Source organism: Macaca mulatta, chromosome 3, assembly GCF_049350105.2.
Source record: "Macaca mulatta isolate MMU2019108-1 chromosome 3, T2T-MMU8v2.0, whole genome shotgun sequence".
Taxonomy (NCBI): Eukaryota; Metazoa; Chordata; class Mammalia; order Primates; family Cercopithecidae; genus Macaca; species Macaca mulatta.
In genome coordinates, this window is record NC_133408.1 from 174,936,611 (window position 1) to 174,959,262 (window position 22,652).

The 22,652-nt window shown below is 38.3% G+C and overlaps 1 protein-coding gene and 1 pseudogene across 9 annotated transcripts in view; both read left to right on the forward strand.

Annotated features, from left to right (window-relative positions):
• The window catches only part of AGBL3 (AGBL carboxypeptidase 3), a 136,596-nt gene extending 114,466 nt beyond the window's left edge, over nt 1-22,130 (forward strand). For 5 of the 9 annotated variants that reach the window (XR_013415607.1, XR_013415606.1, XM_077997372.1 and 2 more), the window contains one exon: nt 21,189-22,130. Coding sequence is in view for 7 of the 9 variants with exons in the window: in XM_077997373.1 (XP_077853499.1) it covers nt 21,189-21,311 (123 nt within the window). In the remaining 2 variants the exon portion in view is untranslated. Of the gene's footprint in view, nt 1-2,644; nt 2,877-21,188 lie in introns of all 9 variants that reach the window. The other 4 variants (XM_015134966.3, XM_077997369.1, XM_077997370.1 and 1 more) reach the window with 1 other exon arrangement.
• On the forward strand, nt 15,377-16,687 carry LOC106997679 (E3 ubiquitin-protein ligase RNF14 pseudogene; annotated as a pseudogene).
• Nucleotides 22,131-22,652: the final 522 nt, after the last annotated feature.

Sequence of the window (22,652 nt, forward strand, 5' to 3'; positions counted from 1 at the left end):
GCCAGATATACAATAAGCATTCAGTGAATGTTTGTTTGTTTATTTATTTATTTATTTATTTATTTATTTTTTGAGATGGAGTATTGCTCTGTCACACAGGCTGGAGTGCAGTGATGCGATCTTGGCTCACTGCAACTTCCGCCTCCTGGGTTCAAGCAATTTGTCTGCCTCAGCCTCCTGAGTAGCTGGAATTATAGCACTCACCACCATGCCCACTTAATTTTGGTATTTTTAGTAGAGACAGGGTTTCACCCTGTTGGTCAGGCTAGTCTCAAACTCCTGACCTCAAGTGATCCATCTGCCTCAGCCTCCTAAAGTGCTGAGATTACAAGCATAAGCTACAACACCTGGCCTACATTCAGTGAATGTTTATTGAGTGGCCTCAGAATGGCTTATCAAGAAACTGTAAATAAGTTCATTTCATATGCCAGTATTGCCAGATATTGTAATCATACATTATCTTTCAGATCTAGCTTAATGCAATGCATGCTTTATCTTTTTATTTTCCTTTTAAGAATAATTTTTTTACCAAAAACTTATTGTAGAAATGTTCAAACATAAAGTAGAAAGAATAGAATAATGAGTCCACTGATGCCCATCACCCATCCTCATCAGCATCCTGCTACTCCTGTTTCATCTGTTTTCCCACCACTTTTTCCCTAGAGCATTTTAAAATAAATTCTATAAATTATATTATTTTGCCTATAAACAGTTTAGTGTATATCACTAGATAAACACTAACAAAGCACAGTGTATTTCTTGCTTTTATTCTGAATGTATTCTACTTTCTCTTATGCTGTCTATGGACCAATTTAAGCATGGCAATTATAAATTATGACATTTTTTTAAATGTCTGACTACTGATCTTCCTTCAGGCTTTACTCAGGGTTACCCTCGCTTACCAAGTATGTTGACTCTAAATTGTGATAAAATACACATAACAAAATTTACCATTTTAACTATTTTTAAGTGTACAATTCAGTAGTGTTAAGTACAGTCACATTGTGATGCAATCTCCAGAACTCCTTTTTCTCTTTTAAAATTGAAACTTTATGCCTAGTCTTCCTCACTTCCCCCTCCCCCGCCCCAGCACCTGGCAACCATCCTTCTACTTTTGTATCTATGAATTTGACTGTTCTAGTCAAATAGAATTCTAGTCAATGGAATATTCTAGTCAAATTAGGTAGTGGAGTCAAATATTTGAATGACAGATATGATATTTGTCTTATTTTATTTTGTATAGTAGTCTCAAGGTTTACCAATACTGTAGCATTTGTCAGTATTTCCTTCCTTTTTAACACTAAATAACATTCCATTGTATGAATATACCTCATTTTATTAATCCATTCATGAATGAACACATGTGTTGCTTACAACGTTTGGCTATTATGAATATTGCTACTATAAAGATGAATGTATCTATGTCTCTTTGGGACCCTGCTTTCAATTCTTTTGGGGATATAGCCAGAAGTGGAATTGCTGGGTCATATAGTAATCCTGTTTTTAATTATTGAGGAACCATCATATTGTTTTCCACAATGGTTGTACCATTTTACATTCTTATTAATAATGTGTGAAGGTTCCAATTTTTCTAAATCATTGCCAACACTTGTTATTTTCTGGAGGTTTTTGTTTGTTTGTTTTTTTATAGAAGCCATCCTAACTAATATGGGGTAGGATAAACATTTTTAAAAATGTTATTATATTCCAGTGTCTCCATTAACAAAACAATAATTCCTTTGTATCATCTAATAAAAAAGGGATTTCTAACATGCTCTTCCCAGTCCCCATATCCCTATATTGCCATTTCCTCAAACTAGAAGCTTTGGAGCCACCACTGATTCCACTCTTATTCTCTTATCTCATATCCAATTCTTTATAAAATCCACATATGTACCCAGAATACTCCCACCCCACTTCTCACCCTTCTAGCCATTTCCACGACCCTGGTCCAAGCTACCACCATCTCTCCTGGATTGTTTCTGCAGCCTTCCAAGAGATCTCCCTGTTTGTTCACTCTTGCCTCTCTTCAATCTGTTCTCAACTTGGCAACCAGCATAATCTTGTCCAAACAAATCTCAGACTGACACTCCTCTGCTCAATGCCTTCCAATGCTTCTCCATCTCACACTCAGTAAAAATCAAAGTCCTTCTACTGGCCTGTGAGGCCCTACATGAGCTGAGTCCATGTTACCTACCTGAACTTATCCCTTATAACTTTCCCTTTTGTTCATTCTCCTCCAGCCACTGACTGCATTCTTGGTGTTCTTGAACATACTACTATTCTCCTACTTCAGGGCCTTTGCCTCAAATTATCTTTCCTCTGAAACCTGCTTGATTTGCTTCCTAAATTCCATGAGATGTCAGCTTCATAAGGAGGCTTTCTCTTAACACCTTTTTAAAAGTGGAAATCAACCCCTCAAGAATTCTTTACTCCCCTCTGCAGCTTTACTTTATCCTGTAAACTTTATCATTATCTAACATAATATATATTTTACTTGTTTATTTTCTGCCCACTGTCATTAAAGTACAAGCTTCAGATGGGCAAGGAATTTTAGATAAAATCCCTGGCATATAATAATGCCCAATAAGTAATTGTGAGTAGAGTTTATATCCCTGTACATATTTTTGTGGTTGCTCCCCAGATCTGCACCACAACTTAAAAAGCAAAATAAAAGAATGCATATCTTTCCAAAGCAAGAAGACTGGCATAAATTGGACAGATGATGAAAAAAGGAGCTACAAGGATAAAGGAATAGTTCAAACTCAAGAAATATTGCAGTATTTGCTCCCCATCATGCATAACCCTAAAAACATGCAAACCACTCAGATAAAACAGCTATTCAATCCAAGAACCAACTTCCCAATCCAACAGCAGTAAGTCAATACAGTTTTTATCAAATATCTTAGCTATTTAATAATCTTTTTAAAGGAAGCAAGGCTTATTAATTTATTATCCTAAGAAAAAAATCTGCTCTTGAAAATGATGTCAGCTGCATCACATTTGGCAAAGAACAAAGACCCAAAGCTGTCAGAAAACACTGGATAAGTGAAGGAGTAAGTTATCAGGCCTTATTTAATTGATTATTTGCATGAAACTACTCATTAATTTAGATCTATTAATAAAGTATGCATAAATAAAGTATGATTATAGCCTGACTTGAATATTGTCAGCTGTTCTAAATCCTATGGGGTAACTTTCTAATCCTATGGGGTAACCAGGATTAAAAATAATTAACCTGAGCTACTTCAGTTTATTGATACTCAGATGAAAGCAGAAAGAGTGAGCCCAGTTTTCTTCTAAAGATAAAAAATAGAACCACCTCTAAGGCCAAAAGAAAACATGTGTAAATAAAAGTAAAGACAGTAACAAGCTGAAAATAATAAATACAATAGTAATATTATCAACAGATTTTTGTAATGTACTTCCTATGTGCTACACACTGTTCTAAGTTATACATGTATACACTTTACATTTTACACATGAGAAAATTGAGGTCCTAAGAGGTTAAATAATTTGTCCAAAGCCTCACAAGCCAATACATAGTGGAATCTGGAGTCAAATCCACCTAGACCTTCTGATTCCAGAGTCCTCCTGAACTTTATCATTATGCGTTGCCATTTCTCTTTATAAAGTGAAAAACATGACCAATATACTTAATATACAAAGAGTGCTTACATATCAACTGGAAACTTACAAATACTTTCATAAGAAAATGGGTGAAGGCTATGAAGCATTGCTACTGTGCATTAGTGAAAACCCTGACTCTTCACTAGGCATCCTCTGACACCAGCCCAATGGGGAGAGAAAGAGGTACTTCATTTCTGTCCATTGAGTGTGGAAATCTCGGCTCCCCATTTGGTTTCCAATGACACCCTGCGGGAGGAGAGAGACTCTTTATAGGCCAATGGGAGAGTCAAAGTTCTGGCTTCTACTTGTCCTTCTTTGACACCACCCTTGCAGAAGTTTGAGATCCCTCATTATACCTCATAAGAGTGGAAGCGTAAGCCCCTCAGCCTCTGCTTACATGGGTGGGAGTGAGGGCACTGTTTATCAGTGGCACTTGGCTGGAGTACAGTGGTTATTGCCTAACATTTTCTGTATCAGTAGGCTGTCCCTTTCCTGGTCCTTTTCTACATAATACAGGCTATTGTTGAGAGGTTTTTGTGCATGTTTCTGGGCACTTTTGTGTTCTCAGGTTGCTAGCTTCTTCAGCTCCAAGTCTTGGATATATGAGGCAAAAAGAAAACCCAGGAGACACCATTGTGTTGTTCCTTGGTTCTTGAAGTCCCTAGCTAGCCTGCCTGCTTTCTACCTTTTGGAGTTGCCTTTTGTTCATTTTATATGGGTTTGTAGTTATTTTTAGTGCAAAGAATAGGGAAAATGCATCTACTTCATCCTCCTGGAAGTGAAAAATCTCTCCAATTATATTTTGATTTGCATAATCTTTCTCAAGAATTTTCATCATTACCAAATGGAATGCCAAGCATGAGATTTATTCCTTCATATTTGAAATCTGACCCATGTTTGACCAGAGAGAAATTTAAGGTATGTAAATCATCTTGTTAACGTGCAATCCACCTATTAATCCACCTAGACCCTATTCATTTTGGCTTAAGAACAGAACAGACAATGAAGTTTCAGCCCTATGATTACATTCAGATGTTATATCATGTTCAACATGATAATTCAGCAAACTCGTACAGCACATTAACTAGTTTCTCCTTAATCCTAACTTAGACCAATGTCTAAGATGGTTTAGCAAAGTGTGATCTTCTCATTCTTTGCTTATTCTCATTTTACCCTGCAATCACTTACTATAAGTAATAGTATGCAAGAGTGTTGAGACAGTCAAACAAACGATATATAAAACAGAAAAGGCAGCCATAAAGAACTAAGTTGTAAGAATAACAACAACAATAAAAATCAACCTGACAATGTTTAAGTTTGTAGTGAGATCATCTGTTAAGAAAGGCCTTGCTTGCGGCTTTCCTACTTGTTAATATTTCCATATACACCTATATCAGATACTTTTGGGGGTGTCTACATAAGGGTAGCACTTCCAAAAGTTGCGTTTGTAATTATGTGACCTCTACCCACTGGCATGGTTGCCACTCAGATTATCTTTCCCTATGCTTTGGAATTGGAATGAGAGATAGTGGATCAGTCTTGTACATGAAACTGCTGTAGGATGCAAATTTGAGCTAAGGGAAGTAAAAACTTTCCTGTGGAGAGAGAAAAGCAGAGACTGCAGATGAATAAAAAGCCTTGGAAGTTTTCCATTTTCTAGTTCTAGTCCTTTCCTGAAGCCTGACTGAATTCCCTCTCCCTTTGTTTCCATGAGTAGCTTCGTACTTTCTTATAATTCTTCCCCTACCCTACCTTATGCTTTTGCAAATTAAGCTAGCTTGAATTGGTTTCTGTTACTTGTAACCAAAGAGGTGTTAGTTAATGCCTCACTATTTGTCTGTACCTTCATGCTCAGGCCCATCCTCATTGAGTGCATTTCTAGATTCAAAGTATTAATATATAAGGAACCTCTTATGAAAGTAATGACTAAAAATCAAGCCATGTCCTGATTGTCATCTAGACCCCACCACAGTCTCAATGGAGGCTACATATGGAGATGAACCTCCACATCTGTCCAATAATGATTAGAAGCCTCCCATCTCTGGTGTCAATGGAGTCCAGATGGGGAACCTGGACTTCCACTTCCATCTTGCAGTAATGAGGTCTTATCTCCCCATTCCCTGTGCTGGAGCAAAGTAACAAAAAGCCAGCTAAAACAGAGGGTTTACATAAGATCCAGAGTCTCATAACATAATACGAAAGTGCCCATGTTTTAATCAGAAGCAAATTGTTGTACCAATAACCAGGAAGATCTAAAACTGAAAAAAGACAATTAGTAGACACAAACACTGAGATGTTAGTGATGTTAGAATTTTTTGACAAAGATTTTTAAAGCAATCATAATTAAAATGCTTCAAAAAACACTTATAAACACTTAGAAGAAATAAAAAAAAAATAGAAAGCCTCAGCAGAGAGAGAAAAAAAAATATTAAGAAGAACCAAATAGAAATTTTTGAATTGAAAAATACAACTGAAATTGTAAAAGCTTAATGGCTGAGCACAACAGTATAATTGTGCAAATAGAGGAAAGAGTCAGTGAATTGAGAAAGAGAAAAACAGAAATTACCCAACCAAACCTAAGAGAAAAAATAGGCTTAAAATAAAATGAATAGAGCCTCAGGGACCTGTAAGACTGTAAGACAAGATCTAATATTCACATATCATAGTTTCAGAAGGACAGGAGAATGAATACAGGGCTGAAAAGGAAATCAAAGAAATAATGTCTGAAAGGTTGCCAAATTTGACAGGAGACATAAACCTACAGATCAAAAAGCTGAGCAGACCACTAATAGGATACACCCAAAGAAATTCATGCCAAGATAGCCCAAAATTTTACTTTTTTTTTTTTTTTTTTTTTTTGAGACAAAGTCTTGCTCTGTTACCCAGGCTGCAGTACAGTGAAACAATCTCAGCTCACTGAAACCTCTGCCTCCCGGGTTCAAGTGATTCTAGTGCCTCAGCCTTCCGAGTAGCTGGGATTACAAGTGCCCACCACCATACCTGGCTAATTTTTGTATTTTAGTAGAGATGAGATTTCGCCATGTTGGCCAGGTTGGTCTTGAACTCCTGACCTCAAGTGATCTGACTGCCTCAGCCTCCCAAAGTGCTGGGATTACAGGCATGAGCCACCATGCCCATCCCCCCAAATTTAACTTCTGAAAATGAAAAAAAATTGTTTTTCCTACAGAGGAAAAACAATTAGAATGATAGTGGATTTCTCATCAAAACCCACAAAGGCCAGATGTAGCACAATATTTTTAATTATTGGAAGAAATTGTCAACCTAGAATCCTATACCCAGTGAAAATAAGGGAGAAGTCAAGAAATGTTCAGATAAAAGAAAACTAAGAGAATTTTTCACCAGAAGACTTACTCTAAAAGAATGACTAACGGAATTTAGCTAAACAGATAGAAAATGATAAAAGAAGGAATATCAGGAAAGAAAGAATATGGTAAACAAAAATACAGGTAGATATAAAATACAGGTAAATATAAATTTTTCTAAATCATATTTGATGGTTGAAGCAAAAATTATAATATTGATGTGGTTCCAAATGCATGTAAAAGACATATTTAAGACCATTATAAATGTGAGAAGGTAAAAGGACATAAAGGGAGGTAGGCTTTGTACTTCACTCAGATTACTAAGTTAGCCAATAGACTGTGATAAGTTATGCATATGTAGTATAATACAGCAACCACTGAAAAAGCTGTTCAAAGAGATATACTAAAAAACACTAAATAAATCAAAATGGAATTGTTGAAAAATGTTCACATTACCCACAGGAAGGCAGGAAAGAGAAAACAAACAAAAAACAAAGAATAAACATTTTTTTTAATGACAGATTTAAGTCCTAAGACATCAACAATTACACTGAATGTAAATGATCTAAATACAACAGTTAAAGACAGATTAATAAAATGAATTTAAAACATTACCCAACAATATGCAGTCACAAGAAACTCATTTCAAATATGACAATGGAGGCAGGCTGAAAGTAATAGAATGGAAGAAGATACATCATGCAAACATTAATAGATGAAAGCAGGAATGGCTATGTTAATATTAGATAAAGTAGATTTTAGAGGAAAGAAAATTATCAAAGAGGGGCATTATATATAATGTTTAAAAGGTCAATCCACTAGAAACACAGCAATCTTGGATGTGTGTGTAAAATCACAGAACTGGCTGGGTGCGGTGGCTCACGCCTGGAATCCCAGCACTTTGGAAGGCTGAGGTGGGTGGATTACTTGAGGTCGCGAGTTTGAGAACAGCCTGATCAATATGGAGAAACCCCATCTCTACTAAAAACACAAAAATTAGCCAGGTGTGGTGGCTCATGCCTGTAATCCCAGCTACTTGGGAGGCTGAGGCAGGAGAATCACTTGAACCTGGGAGGTGGAGGTTGTGGTGAGCCAAGATCGTGTCATTGCACTCCAGCCTGGGCAACAAGAGCAAAACTCCATCTCAAAAAACAAAACAAAACAACAAAAAACTGCAAAATATGTGAAGCAAAAACTGATGAAACAGAAAGGAGAAATAGACAAATTCACAATTGTTTCAATAATTAGATAGAAATAAGCAAGGATATAAAATAATTCACCAAGAATATAAATATCTAACTGGCATTTAAGGAGCACTTCACCCAACAACAGCACAATACACATTATTTTCAAGTGTACGTGGATCATATAACAAGATAGAACATATCCTAGCTATGAAATAAACCTCAACATATTTAAAATAATTTAATCATACAAAGTGTATTATCTGACCACAATGGAATCCAACTAGAAATCAATAGCCAAAGGGTAATAGGAAAAAAAAAAAAACCTAAACATTTGAAAACTAAATAACATACTTCTGAGTAACTCGTGAATCAAAAATATTCTCCAGGGTGGGGCCAAGATGGCCAACTAGAAACAGCGGCATTCGGAGGCTGCCATTGAAAAGAACCATAATAAGCAAGGTATCCAGGTTCTCTCATCAGAACTGACTAGGAGGCTGGTGTGATCCACAGAGAAGAAGGAAGAACAGTGTAGTGCAGCAGCCCACCTGAGAGCCACACAGGGCAGGAGAGCGCCCCCCTACATCCCCAGCCAAGGGAAGTGGTGAGTGAGTGTACTACCCAGCCAGGGAAATCGTGCTTTTTCCACAGAACTGTGGAACCCATAGATTGGAAGATCCCACTCACGAACCCATGCCACCAGGGCCTAGTGTCCCAACCCCAGAGCCGTGAAGATTCTCAACCGCCTCTTAGCTGGAATCTGCTTAAGCCTACAGAATGCCCCAGGGGAGGCATGACCAGCACCACAGCTGTGGCTGCCTGCTGTCTAAGCTGTTTGACTTCCTTGGGGGAGGGGCAGCGGCCGGCACTGGGACTCGCAACTGCCTCACACGCTAAGCTCCCTGGGTGGGGGAAGGGCATCATCCATCTCTATAGCTCCAGGCTGCATTTTTCCTCTGCTGGAGTCAGGGAGGCTGAACAGCTTGGTCCCGAGACATGTTCCCCACAGCCCAACATACCAACTATGGCAGAATGTGGCCAAAGTGCCTCTTCAGGCCTGGCCCTGACCGATCCTTCCTCCTGGGTGGGGCTTCCCTGCAGGAACTGCAGTAACTCCAGCCAGAGGCTCAGGAACCCGGATCTCCCTGGGCCTGAGCCCCTAGGGGGAGGGGTGGCCGCAGTCTTTGTAGACCAGCAGACTTAGACTTTCCTCCTTGTAGTTCTGAGGAATCTGGGCAGCCCAGACAAGTGGGTTTCCCCCCAGCGAAGCATACCCCCCCAACCAAGGGACAAAGTGCTTAGTTAAATGGGTCCTGTTCCCCCTGCCACCCAACTGGGTGAGACCCTCCAACGGGGGTTGTCAGATACCCTATACAAAAGCAATACTACTGGCATCAGGCTGGTGCCCCTAGAGGTCAGAGATCCCAGAAGAAGGAGCAGGCACGCTTCTTTGCTATTCTCCAGCCTCCTTGAGTGACATCTCCAGGCCCCGGAGTCAACCAGATGACTAGGGTCTGAAGTGAAATCCCAGCAAACAGCAGCAGCCCTATAGAAAAGGGACCTGACCAATGAAAGAAAAATAAATAGAAAGCAACAACAACAGCATCAACAACAACTAAAAAGCCCCCAGGAAAACCTCCTCCAAGGATCAGCAGCCTCAAAGATCAAAACTAGACAAACTCATGAAGGTGGGAAAGAATTAATGAAAAAACACTGAAAACCCAAAAGGCCAGAGTGCCTCCTCTCCTCCAGATGATCACAATGTCTCTCCAGCAATGGCACAGAACTAGTTGGAGGATGAGACAGACAAATTGACAGAAGTAGGCTTCAGAAGATGGGTAATAAAAAACTACGCTGAGCTAAAGGAGCATGTTCTAACCCAATGCAAAGAAGCTAAGAACCTTGATAAAAGGTTAGAGTAGCTGCTAACTAGAATAATCAGTTCAGAGAGGAGCATAAATGACCTGGTGGAGCTAAAAAACACAGCATGAGAACCTCGTGAAGCATACACAGGTATCAATAGCGGAATCAACCAAGCGGAAGAAAGGATATCAGAGTTTGAAGACCACCTTGCTGAAATAAGGCATGCAGACACGACAAGGGAAAAAAAGAATAAAAAGGAATGAACAAAACCTCCAAGAAATGTGGGACTTCATAAAAAGACCGAGCGTACAATCGATCGGAGTACCTGAAGGAGACAGGAAAAATGGAAACAAGTTGGAAAACACACTTCAGGATATTATCCAGGAGAACTTCCCCAACCTCGCAAGACAGGCCAATATGCAAATTCAGGAAATACAGAGAACATCACTAAGATATTCCATGAGAAGATCAACCCCAAGACATATAATCATCAGATTCTCTAAGGTCAAAATGAAGGAAAAAATGTTAAGGGCAGCCAGAGAGAAAGGCCAGGTCATCTACAAAGGGAAGCCCATCAGACTTAACAGTGGCCTTCTCAGCAGAAACTCTACAAGCCAGAAAAGATTGGGGGCCAATATTCAACATTCTTAAGGAAAAAAATTTTCAACCCAGAATTTTGTATCTGGCCAAACTAATCTTCATAAGCAAAGGAAAAATCCTTTCCAGACAAGCAAATACTGAGGGCTTTCATTACCACGAGGGCTGCCTTGCAAGAGCTCCTGAAAGAAGCAGTAAATATGAAAAACAAAAACCAGTACCAGCCACTGCAAAACCACACCAAAATATAAAGACCAATGACACTATGACGAAACTGCATCAATCAGTGCACAAAATAAACAAATAGCATCATGATGACAGGATCAAACTGACACATTACAATACTAACCTTAAATGTAAATGGGCTAAATGCCCCAGTTAAAAGACACAGACTGGCAAATTGGATAAAGAAGAATATACATTCTTCTCTATGCTACAAGTTCCATTGGTGTGCTGTATTCAGGAGACCTGTCTCATGTGCAAAGACACACATAGGCTCAAAATAAAGGGATGGAGAAAAATTTACCAAGCAAATGGAAAGCAAAGAAAAAAAAAAAAAAAAGTAGGGGTTGCAATCCTAGTCTCTGACAAAACAGACTTTAAACCAACAAAGATTAAAAAAAGACAAGGGTATTACATAATGGTAAAGGGAACAATTCAACAAGAAGAGCTAACTGTTCCAAATATATATGCACCCAATACAGGAGCACCCAGATTCATAAAACAAGTTCTTAGAGACCTACAAAGAGACTTAGACTCCCACACAATAATAGTGGAAGACTTTAACACCCCACTGTCAACATTAGACAGATCAACAAGACAGAAAATTAACAAAGATATTCAGGACTTGAACTCTCAGCTCTGGATCAAGTGGACCTAACAGACATCTACAGAAATCTCCACCCAGATCAACAGAATATACATTCTTCTCTGTGCTACATGGCACTTCTTCTAAAATTGACCACATAATTGGAAGTAAAACACTCCTCAGCAAAAGCAAAAGAACTGAAATCATAGCAAACAGTCTCTCAGACCACAGTGCAATCAAATTAGAACTCAGGATTAAGAAGCTCACTCAAAACCACACAATTACATGGAAATTGACCAACCTGCTCCTGAATGACTCCTGGGTAAATAATGAAATTAAGGCAGAAATCAAGAAGTTATTTGAAACCAATGAGAACTAAGAGACAATGTACCAGAATCTCTGGGACACAGCTAAAGCAGTGTTAAGGGGGAAATGCCCATATCAGAAAGCTAGAAAGATCTCAAATCCACACCCAAACATCACAATTAAAGGAGCTAGAGAGACAAGAGCAAACTAATCCAAAAGCTAGCAGATGACAAGAAATAACTAAGAGCAGAATTGAAGGAGATAGAGACACAAAAAACTCCCCCAAAAATCACTGAATCCAGAAGCTGTTTTTTTGAAAAAATTAGCAAAATAGATAGACCACTGGCTAAACTAATAAAGAAGAAGAGAGAAGAATCAAATAGACACAATAAAAAATAATAAGGGGATATCACCACTGATCCCACAAAAATACAAACTACCATCAGAGAATACTATCAACACCTTGATGCAAATAAACTAGAAAATCTAGAAGAAATGGAGAAATTCCTGGACACATACACCCGCCTAAGACTAAGAAGAAGTTGGATCCCTGAATAGACCAATAGCAAGTTCTGAAATTGAGGCAATAATTAATAGCCCACCAAGCAAAAAAAGCACAGGAGTAGACAGATTCACGGCCGAATTCTACCAGAAGTACAAAGCAGAGCTGGTACCATTCCTTCTCAAACTATTCCAAACAATTGAAAAGGAGGGGCTCCTCCCTAACTCAGTTTATGAAGCCACCATCATCCTGATGGACCAGGATGATGACACACAAAAAAAGAAAACTTCAGACCAATATCCCTGAGGGACATCAATACGAAAATCCTCAATAAAATACTGGCAAACCGAATTTGGCAGCACATCAAAAAAGGTATCCACCATGATGAAGTTGGCTTCATCCCTGGGATGCAAGGCTGGTTCAACATATGCCAATCAATAAACGTAATCCATCACATAAACAGAACCAAAGACAAAAACCACATAATTATTTCAATAGATGCAGAAAAGGCTTCTGATAAAATTCAACATCCCTTCACATTAAAAACTCTCAATAAACTAGGTATTGATGGAGTATATCTCAAAATAATGAGAGCTATTTATGACAGACCCACAGCCAATATCATATTGAATGGACAAAAGCTGGAAACATTCCCTTTGAAAACCAGTACAAGACAAGGATGCCCTCTCTCACCACTCCTATTCAACATAGAATTGGAAGCTCTGGCCAGGGCAATTAGGCAAGAAAAAAAAAGTAAAGGGTATTCAAATAGGAAGAGAGGAAGTCAAATTGTCTCTGTTTGCAGATGACATAATTTTATATTTAGAAAACCCCATCATCTCAGTCCCAAAACTCCTTAACTGATAAGCAACTTCAGCAAAGTCTCAGAATACAGAATCAATGTGCAAAAATCCTAAGCATTCCTTTACACCAACATAGACAAGCAGAGAGCCAAATCATGAATCAACTCCCATTCACGATTGCTACAAAGCAATACCTAGGAACACAGCTAACAAGGGATATAAAGGACCTCTTCAAGAACTACAGACCACTGTTCAAGGAAACAAGAGAGGACACAAACAAGTGGAAAAACATTCCATGGATAGGAAGAATCAGTATCATGAAAATGGCAATACTGCTCAAAGTAATTTATAGATTCAACACTTTTCCCATCAAACTACCACTGACATTCTTCACAGATTTAGAAAAAACTACTTTAAATTTCATATGGAATCAAAGAAAACCCTGAATAGCCAAGACAATCCTAAGCAGAAAGAACAAAGCTGGAGGCATCACGCTACCTGACTTCAAACTATAATACAAGGCTACAGTAACCAAAACAGACATGTAGACCAATGCAACAGGACAGAGACCTCAGAAATAATACCACACATCTACAACTATCTGATCTTTGACAAACCTGACAAAAACAAGCAATGGGGAAAGGATTCCCTATTCAATAAGTGGTGCTGGTAAAACTGGCTAGCCATGTGCAGAAAACTGAAACTGGACCCCTTCCTTACACCTTATACAAAAATTAACTGAAGATGGATTAAAGACTTAAATGTAAAACCCCAAACGATGAAAACTCCAGAGGAAAACCTAGGCAATACCATTCAGGACATAGGCATGGGTGAAGACTTCATGACAAAACACCAAAAGCAATTGCAACAGAAGTCAAAATGGACAAATGGGATCTAATTATACTAAAGAGCTTCTGCACAGCAAAAGAAACTAGCATCAGAGTGAACAGGCAACCTACAGAATGGGAGAAAATTTTTGCAGTCTACCCATCTGACAAAGGTCTAATATCCAGAATTTACAAGGAACTTAAACATATTTACAAGAAAAAAACAGACAACCCCATCAAAAAGTGGGCAAAGGATATGAAGACACTTCTCAAAAGAAGACATTTATGCAGCCAACAAACATGTAAAAAAGCTCAATGACTGGGCACAGTGGCTCACACCTGTAATCCCAGCACTTTGGGAGGCCAGGGCAGGTGGATCACGAGGTCAGGATATCGAGACCATCCTGGCCAACATGGTGAAACCCCGTCTCTACTAAAATACAAAAAATTAGCCGGGTGTGGTGGCGCATGCCTGTAGTCCCAGCTACTTGGGAGACTGAGGCAGGGGAATTGCTTGAACTCGGGAGGCGGAGGTTGCAGTAAGCCAAGATCACACCACTGCACTCCAGCCTGGCAACAGAGCAAATCTCCATCTAAAAGCAAAAACAAAAACAAAAAACTCAACACCACTAATCACACTGATCATCAGAGAAATGTAAATCAAAACCACAATGACATGCCATCTCACATCAGTCAGAATGGCAATTACTAAAAAGTCAAGAAACAATAGATGCTGGGGAGGCTGTAGAGAAATAGGAATGCTTTTACTGTGCTGGTGGGAGTGTAAATTAGTTCAACCATTGTGGAAGACAGTATGGTGATTCCTCAAGGATCTAGAACCAGAACTACCATTTGACCCAGCAATACCATTACTGGGTATATACCCAAAGGAATGTAAATCATTCTACTATAAAGACACATGCACACATATGTTTATTGCAGCATTGTTTACAATAGCAAAGACATGGAACCAACCCAAATACCCATCAATGACAGACTGGATAAAGAAAATGTGGCACATATACACCATGGAATACTATGCAGCCATAAAAAGGAATGGCATCTGCCAGGCATGGTGGCTCATGCCTGTAATCCCAGCACTTTGGGAGGCCGAGGTGGGTGGATCACAAGGTCAGGAGTTTGAGACCAGCCTGGCCAATATGGTGAAACCCCGTCTCTACTAAAAATACAAAAATTAGCCAGGCATGGTGGTGGGCACCTGTAGTCCCAGCTACTCGGGAGGCTGAGGCAGGAGAATTGCTTGAACCCAGGAGGCGGAGGTTGTAGTGAGCCGAGATAGTGCCACTGCACTCCAGCCTGGGCAACAGAGTGAAACTCTGTCTCTCAAAAAAACAAAAAGGCATTTGTAAACTGTCATGACCCTGGTGGCAGCATAGCAGTGAGAACGACCAGAGTTCACTCTCGTGGCCATCTTGGTTTTGTTCCTCAGAAAATTAAATGTCGTCAGAAGACTGAGAAGCTCAGGAGGATGAATTGCTGGCCCCGGCAAGTATTTATGATGGAGATGAATTTAGAAAAGCAGAATCTGTCCAAGGTGGAGAAACCAGGATCTATTTGGATTTGCTACAGAATTTCAAGATATTTGTGAGCACTATCTGCTCTATGGGAAGAACACCGTGGCAGCATGATCCTGTTTGCCTGCATGCAATTTCTTAAGGAAGAGACCCTACTATACCTGAATATTGTCTCTCCTTTTGAGCTCAAGATTGGTTCTCACAAAAATGTGCAGAGAAGGACAGCTCAAGCCTCTCCCAACACAGACCTAGTTTTTGGAGGAACTTCTGGATCTGATACAGACCAAGAGGAAATTGTGGACGAGACAGCTGTGCAGGATGTGGAATCATTGTTAAATATGATCCGGGAAATGTTGGACTTTGATCAAGCTCAGCAGATAAAATGCTTTAGTAGTAATTTGTTCCTATGCAATATCTGTTTCTGTAACAAGCTGGATAGTGAATGCATGTACTTCTTGGAGTGCAGGCATGTGTACTGCAAAGCCTGTCTGAAGGACTACTTTGAAACCCAGATCAGAGATGGCCAGGTTCAATGCCTCAACTGCCCAGAACCAAAGTGCCCTTCGGTGGCCACTCCTGGTCAGGTCAAAGAGGAGCTAGTGGAAGCAGAGTTATTTGCCTCTTATGACCGCCTTCTTCTCCAGTTCACCTTGGACCTGATGGCAGATGTGGTGTACTGCCCCTACCCATGCTGCCAGCTACCTGTCATGCAGGAGCCTGGCTGCACCATGGGTATCTGCTCCAGCTGCAATTTTGCCTTCTGTACCTTATGCAGGTTGACCTACCATGGGGTCTCTCCATGTAAGGTGACTGCAGAGAAATTAATAGACTTACGAAATGAATACCTGCAAGCAGATGAGGCCAATAAAGGACTTTTGGAACAAAGGTGTGGTAAGAGGGTGATTCAGAAGGCACTGGAAAAGATGGAAAGTAAGGAATGGCCAGAGAAAAACTTCAAGAACTGACCATGTTGTGGAACTCCCATAGAGAAATTAGATGGATATAACAAGATGACATGTACTGGCTGTATGCAATACTTCTGTTGGATTTGCATGAGTTCTCTCTCTAGAGCAAACCCTTACAAACATTTCACTGATCCTGCTTCACCACGTTTTAACCAGCTGTTTTATGCTGTGGATGTTGATGAAGATATTTTGGAAGATGAGATTGAAGACTAGTTAACTAGTTGCTCAAGATATGGAAGTGGATTGGTTTTCCCTAATCTTTTGTCAAGTACACAAAGTAACTCTGCAGGATATTTAGAGTACTATTCATTCACTCTTCCTGTGTAGAAGATATGGAAGAAAAGGTTTATATTTTCATGTGGTACTACTGAAGAGGGTGCATTCATATATTTTTTAATGTAAATTGAGAAAAATTATAAGCCAAGGGTTCAGAAAATGAAACTACAGAATATTAAATATTATAATGTGTCCAAAGCTCTGAGTAGTTAAAAATTAAATATTTATTTCCTTCCCCAAGCTTTACGTAAGAAGAGGGGTCAAGAGTTAAACTTACAGACCCTTTGTCTCTGAGAAGCATCCCTCTAAGACATTCTGTTGGAGCTCCCTCAGTACTACTCCTTACAACCGGGGTAGGTAGAAGAAGCCTTATGAAAATTATACTGAGAATCTGATCTTGTTTACTCCACATTAATCACATTCCTACCAACCTAAATTTCTGCCAAGTCAGTTCTCTTTGGAGGAAGCCCTTTACCCTGTAACTGACTGGATGATCCAGTGTCATTTTGACCTGCTTTCCAGAATGGAAATTTATAATAATTTTAAAATATGTTTTAATACCACAAATGCTGTGGGGCACTTGATATTTATTAGTAGTGTATATGGTCCACTGGTTTCAGGCCAAATCTAGAATTTAGTGATACTGGCTTAGAAGAGTTTAAGTTCTATTCAGCTTTCCTGGGTGTTAGAGCCTAGATTCAAAATGACTTGTCTTTGCTACTTTTGTTCCACATTCTCTCTCTTTACCGTTGCTCTACCTTCTATTTGTAAGGACAATTTTAATATTAATTCCAGCAACACGTTTTTATTTCCTCTGCTGGAATAGGAGAAAGCTTAATATATTCCCAATCTGAATGTTCTTGAATTATCCGCATTTACCACTGTATATGCATATAGTGACAGTATAACCTGTCTGTACCACTGTAGTTCCAGTCCTAATTTTCTGAATTATTTTTAAAGGTCTTCTCTAACAAGCTGTGGAAATTTGGCTTCATGCTCTTTTTTTGCAACAGCAGTGTTTTAGGTGATAATTTTGAATTGATACCTGTTCCTTTTTCTGGGTTTTGTTGGCTTTTCGAAAAATTGTCTTTCCTTATCATTGGTGGGTGGACTTGATAGCAAAGTAAAATTTTTTGGAAAAGAGGACAGAAAAATTGAACTGCAGCTTGAGAACATCTTCTTTTTTTCCTACTTTGTCATTGAAAATCGAGGAATCGCTTTTGACTGTTTTAGGTGTGTGTGTCCTGAGTGAGCAAGGACTGTGTTTTTGGATTGTCGAAGAGGATGTTTAATCTTAAAAATAAAAATAAATTTAAAAATCGTCTTGTAATTAGAAAGAAAAAGGAATGAGATCATGTCTTTTCCAGGGACATGGATGAAGCCAGAAGCCATCATCTTCAGCAAACTTAACACAGGAACAGAAAACCAAACACCACATGTTTTCACTCATAAGTGGGAGTTGAACAGTGAGGACACATGGACACATAGAGGGGAACATCACACACCAGAGCCTGTTGGGGGGTGAGGGGTGAGGGGAGGGAACATAGAGGACATGTCAATAGGTGCAACAAACCACCATAGCACACATATACCTATGTAACAAACCTGCACGTTCTGCACATGTATCCAGGTGTTTTTTAGAGGAAATTGATTATTTCCTCAATAAAATATGAACTACCCCAACTCATTCAATATGAAATAGAATATTTGAATACCCCTGTAACTAATAAGGAAATTGATTTCATAGTTTTAAAACCCTAAAAAAGAAATCACCTGGCCTAGGTGATTTTAGAAGAGAATTTTACCAATAAGTTAAGGAAGAATTAGTACCAATTCTATACAATTTCTTCCAGAAAATAGGAGTTTTCAGTTCATTTTATGAAGCCATTATTAGCATGATATCAAAACCAGACAAGGGCAAAACAAAAAAGGAAATGACAGAATAGGATTTTGCATAAATCTAGATTTAACAAGATAAATCTAACAAAATATTAGCAAATAGAATTCAGCTCTAAATAAAAAGAATTATACACCATGACCAAGTGAAGTCTATTTCAGGAATTCAAGGTTAGTTTAATATCCAAAAAGTAATTGATGAAATCCTTCATATTAGCAAGCTTAAGAAGAAAAATCACAAGATCCTATTAATTGGCACATAAATTGGTATTTGACAGAATTCAATACCCATCCATGGTAAAAAGTGTCAGAAAAACATAGGAATAAAGGGGAACTTACTCAACTTAATAAAGTCAATTCTTACCACTTGATATAGTTTGGCTGTGTCCCCACCAGATCTCACCTTTAATTGTAATAATCCCCACGTGTCAAGGGCAGGGTCAGGTGAAGATAACTGAATCACGGGGGCAATTTCCCCATACTCTTCTCACGGTAGTGAACAAGTCTCAGGAGATCTGATGGTTTTATAAATAGGAGTTCCCCTGCATAAGCTCTCTTGCCTGCCACCATGTAAGACATGACTTTGCTCCTCCTTTGCCTTCCACCATGATTGTGAGGCCTCCCCAGCCATGTGGAACTGTGAGTCAATTAAACCTCTTTCCTTTATAAATTACTCAGTATTGGGTATGTTTTTATTAGCAGCATGAGAATAGACTAATACACCACTCTATTGAACATTGTGCTAGAAGTTCTAGCCATTGCAATAAGGCAATAAAAAAATAAAAAGCATACAAATCAGAAAGGAAGAAATAAAATGATCCCTCCTTGTGAAAGATGCTATTCTCTATGTAGAAAATCCTAATAAATTTACCAAAACACGCGCGCGCGCACGCACACACACACACACACACACCCTTTAGAACTAATAAGTTATGCTAGGCCTCAGAATACAAGATAAATGTACAAAATTAATTCTCCTTCTATATATAAGCAATGAACATGTGAACACCAAAATTACAAATATAATACCACTTAAAATATCTGAAAAAAAAAAACTTAGTTGTACAGGGTTTGTATGCTCAAAAGCATATAACATGAATAAGAGAATTTTTAAAATATCTAAATGAGTGGAAAGATATAGCATGTTCATAAATTGAAAGCCTCAATAAAGATGTCAGTTCTTCCCAGATTAATATGCAAGTTTAACACAATGCCTATCAAAATCCCAGCAAGATCTTTTTCATATATAGACAAGATTATTCCAGAATTTATCTGCAGATGCACTACAATAGCAGAAACAAATTTGACAAACAAGGATAAAGTGGGAGAGATCAGTCTATCTGATTTCAAGAACTTTTATATAGCTAGAGTAATCAAGACAGTAGTATTAGAGGAGAAATAAATATATACATCAGTGGAACTGAGGCGAGAACCAAGAAATAGACCACATAAATATGCTCCACTGATTTTGATAGGGAATTCAAAAGCAATTCAATGGAGAAAAAAGAGCCTTTTCAACAAATGGTGCTGGAACAACTGGATATCCATAGGCTAAAAAAATGAACCTTAAACTTACATCTTACACAAAAAATAACTCACAAAAAATCCTGTGTGTATAACTATTTGTAATAGCCATAAACTGGAAATAATCTATATGTCATTGAATGGATGAATTATTAAACAAACTATGGTACATTCATGTCACAGACTCAGCAACTATAATAAGGAATGAACTGCTGATACACAAAACAACATAGATGAATCTCCAATTACTTTGCGTTTACAAAAAAAAAAAAAAAAAAGGCTGATCCCAGAAGGTTACATACGGTATGATTCCTTTATGTAACATTCTTAAAATAACAAAATAATATAACTTGATAATAGATTAATAATGGTTGCCAGGAATTAAGGAGGGGATGGGAAAGAAGGAAGCAGGTACTATAAGAGGACAACATGCGGGCAGTGTTCTCTATCTTGACTACATCAATGTTAATATCCTGATTGTGATACTGTTCTATGGTTTTGCAAGCTATTTTGGGGAAATTGGGTGAAGAGTTCATGGGATCTCTCTGTATTACTTCTCCCAAATGCATGTAAGTCTACAGTTACCTCAAAATTTAAAAGGTTAATTGAAAATATAGCTGAAATTCTATGGTTAAAAAATGGAATACTGAAAAAACAGTGATTTTAAGTGGCTGCAATTATTAGTTTACAAAAGCTCCCTCGAGGAAAACTTCCCTCTCTCAGACATTGATTTTTTTACTGGTTATAGAAAAAAATCTCATAGCATATATACTGAATCCATTCTAATAGAATAAAGAGAATAGATTTTTAGAGCAAACAACTACTTTACTTTTTAGTGACCATCTACTTTAACTAGATATATAGGTAAGAAGCTGGGGCCCAGAGTGGCTGTTATATTAGGAAGGCTGAGGTCAGAGTAGGTATCCAAATGAACATGTCCTCTAGGCATTTAGAAATGCAAGATTGGAGTAGTGCTTAAAAAAAAATCATGATCAGAGATGAAGACTTATGATGGTAAAAGTCTTAAACTTTTAAGAAGTTATGAACTTACTAAAAAGAAAAAATATTATTTGTACTATGACAATATACCTAGGACTACGAAGTAGGTACGTGATGGACAAAAGTTCACATATTTCATTTCTTTTCTAGACTAAATCCAGCTACTTGCAGAAATATAAAGAAATACAGCACATCTTGGACAGCACCCAGAAATCACCCTTTTGTAATCCAAGGGGATGTTATGGCAAACTCTTCAGAATGGGTTCAGTCTAAGCCCCATGGGTCATTGGAAAGTTTATCACCTCTCAAAGGCCCCAAGAAGAATAAACATTCTCAAATCTGGGCCATAAAGAATGAAGACATAAAACCTCTCAGCAGCAAGTGGGAGACTGCTTCTTCAAGCTTTGGAATGGATGCAAATGTTCTAAAATATAAGAGTCTTCAAGCTGAAGAAACTAACCAGCAAAGCTCTAAGCATACAGCTCTCCATCTAACTAAAAATAAGGATGAGCAGGCCAATAAGAATGATGGACAACCTACCTTATATCTGAAGTTCCAAAGGGAGAGTTAATCTAGTTTTATACTGCTCTGAGAACTGTGAATGAAGGATAACATATGCTTATGTGGTAAAAAGAAAAAAAGGAAAGCCCTCCCCTTCCCCTTTCCCTATCTCTCCCCCTACACGTGCATATGCATAAACTACAAATGTTAGATATCCCATCTTCTGTAGTGGGAACATCTTTCAGAGATTTAAAAAGAAATCCAGAGAAAATACGGAAAAATATTAAAGTAGATATTTATATTTAGTTTTTACCAGCATGGAAAAAAATCTCTGAAGTTTTTATTTCTTCCAAAACTACTTATGCATTTGACACCAAAAAACTTAAGAACTCAACGTAGGAATGACATGTAATATGTCACTGATTTTTAACCTCCCTACTAGACACTTTAATGAATCAGTCAACAAACATCATTTCCTGATTTTCTGTTATATCATTGGTGTGCTAGGAACCATTTCTCTCTACTAGGAGATTACCACATAATTGTACGGATAAAACATACCTGAATAAAATGATTACAGAATAAGATAAAGTGTTAAGTTGTGCACTTCCAATGATTAGAAAAAATACTGTATATTAAAAGTTACCAGTTGCACAAAGCAAAAGTGTGGCACAAAATGGCACTGAAATGCATGGACTATGGTTTAAAATAGTCATTTTATTTCTCAAAATGTAGCAAAGGTGTAAAGATGTACAGTTTCCTTTACAGAAAATTAGTTTACATCTCCAGCCATTTATTCATGTGGACACTGGAATAAGTCCAGCACCTCAGTTTGTCATTCATAAGGCAGTGAGCACTGGCAGGGATTTGTGAAGGACACACAGAGGAGCAGGTATGTCAGGCAAAAGAGTCAAGATGGATGTGGTAAGTAAGAAAACAGAAGCGAGACTCCGTCTCAAAAAAAAAAAAGAAAACAGAAAACAGAATCAAGCAGCCTTGGGTCATATATCAACAATGGCATCCATTAGAGGATGAGGCTAAGCAGAAGGAGGGTCAGGTAGGAGAGGTACATTGAAAATACAGGCCACAGCCTAATTACGGCTGGGTAGAACT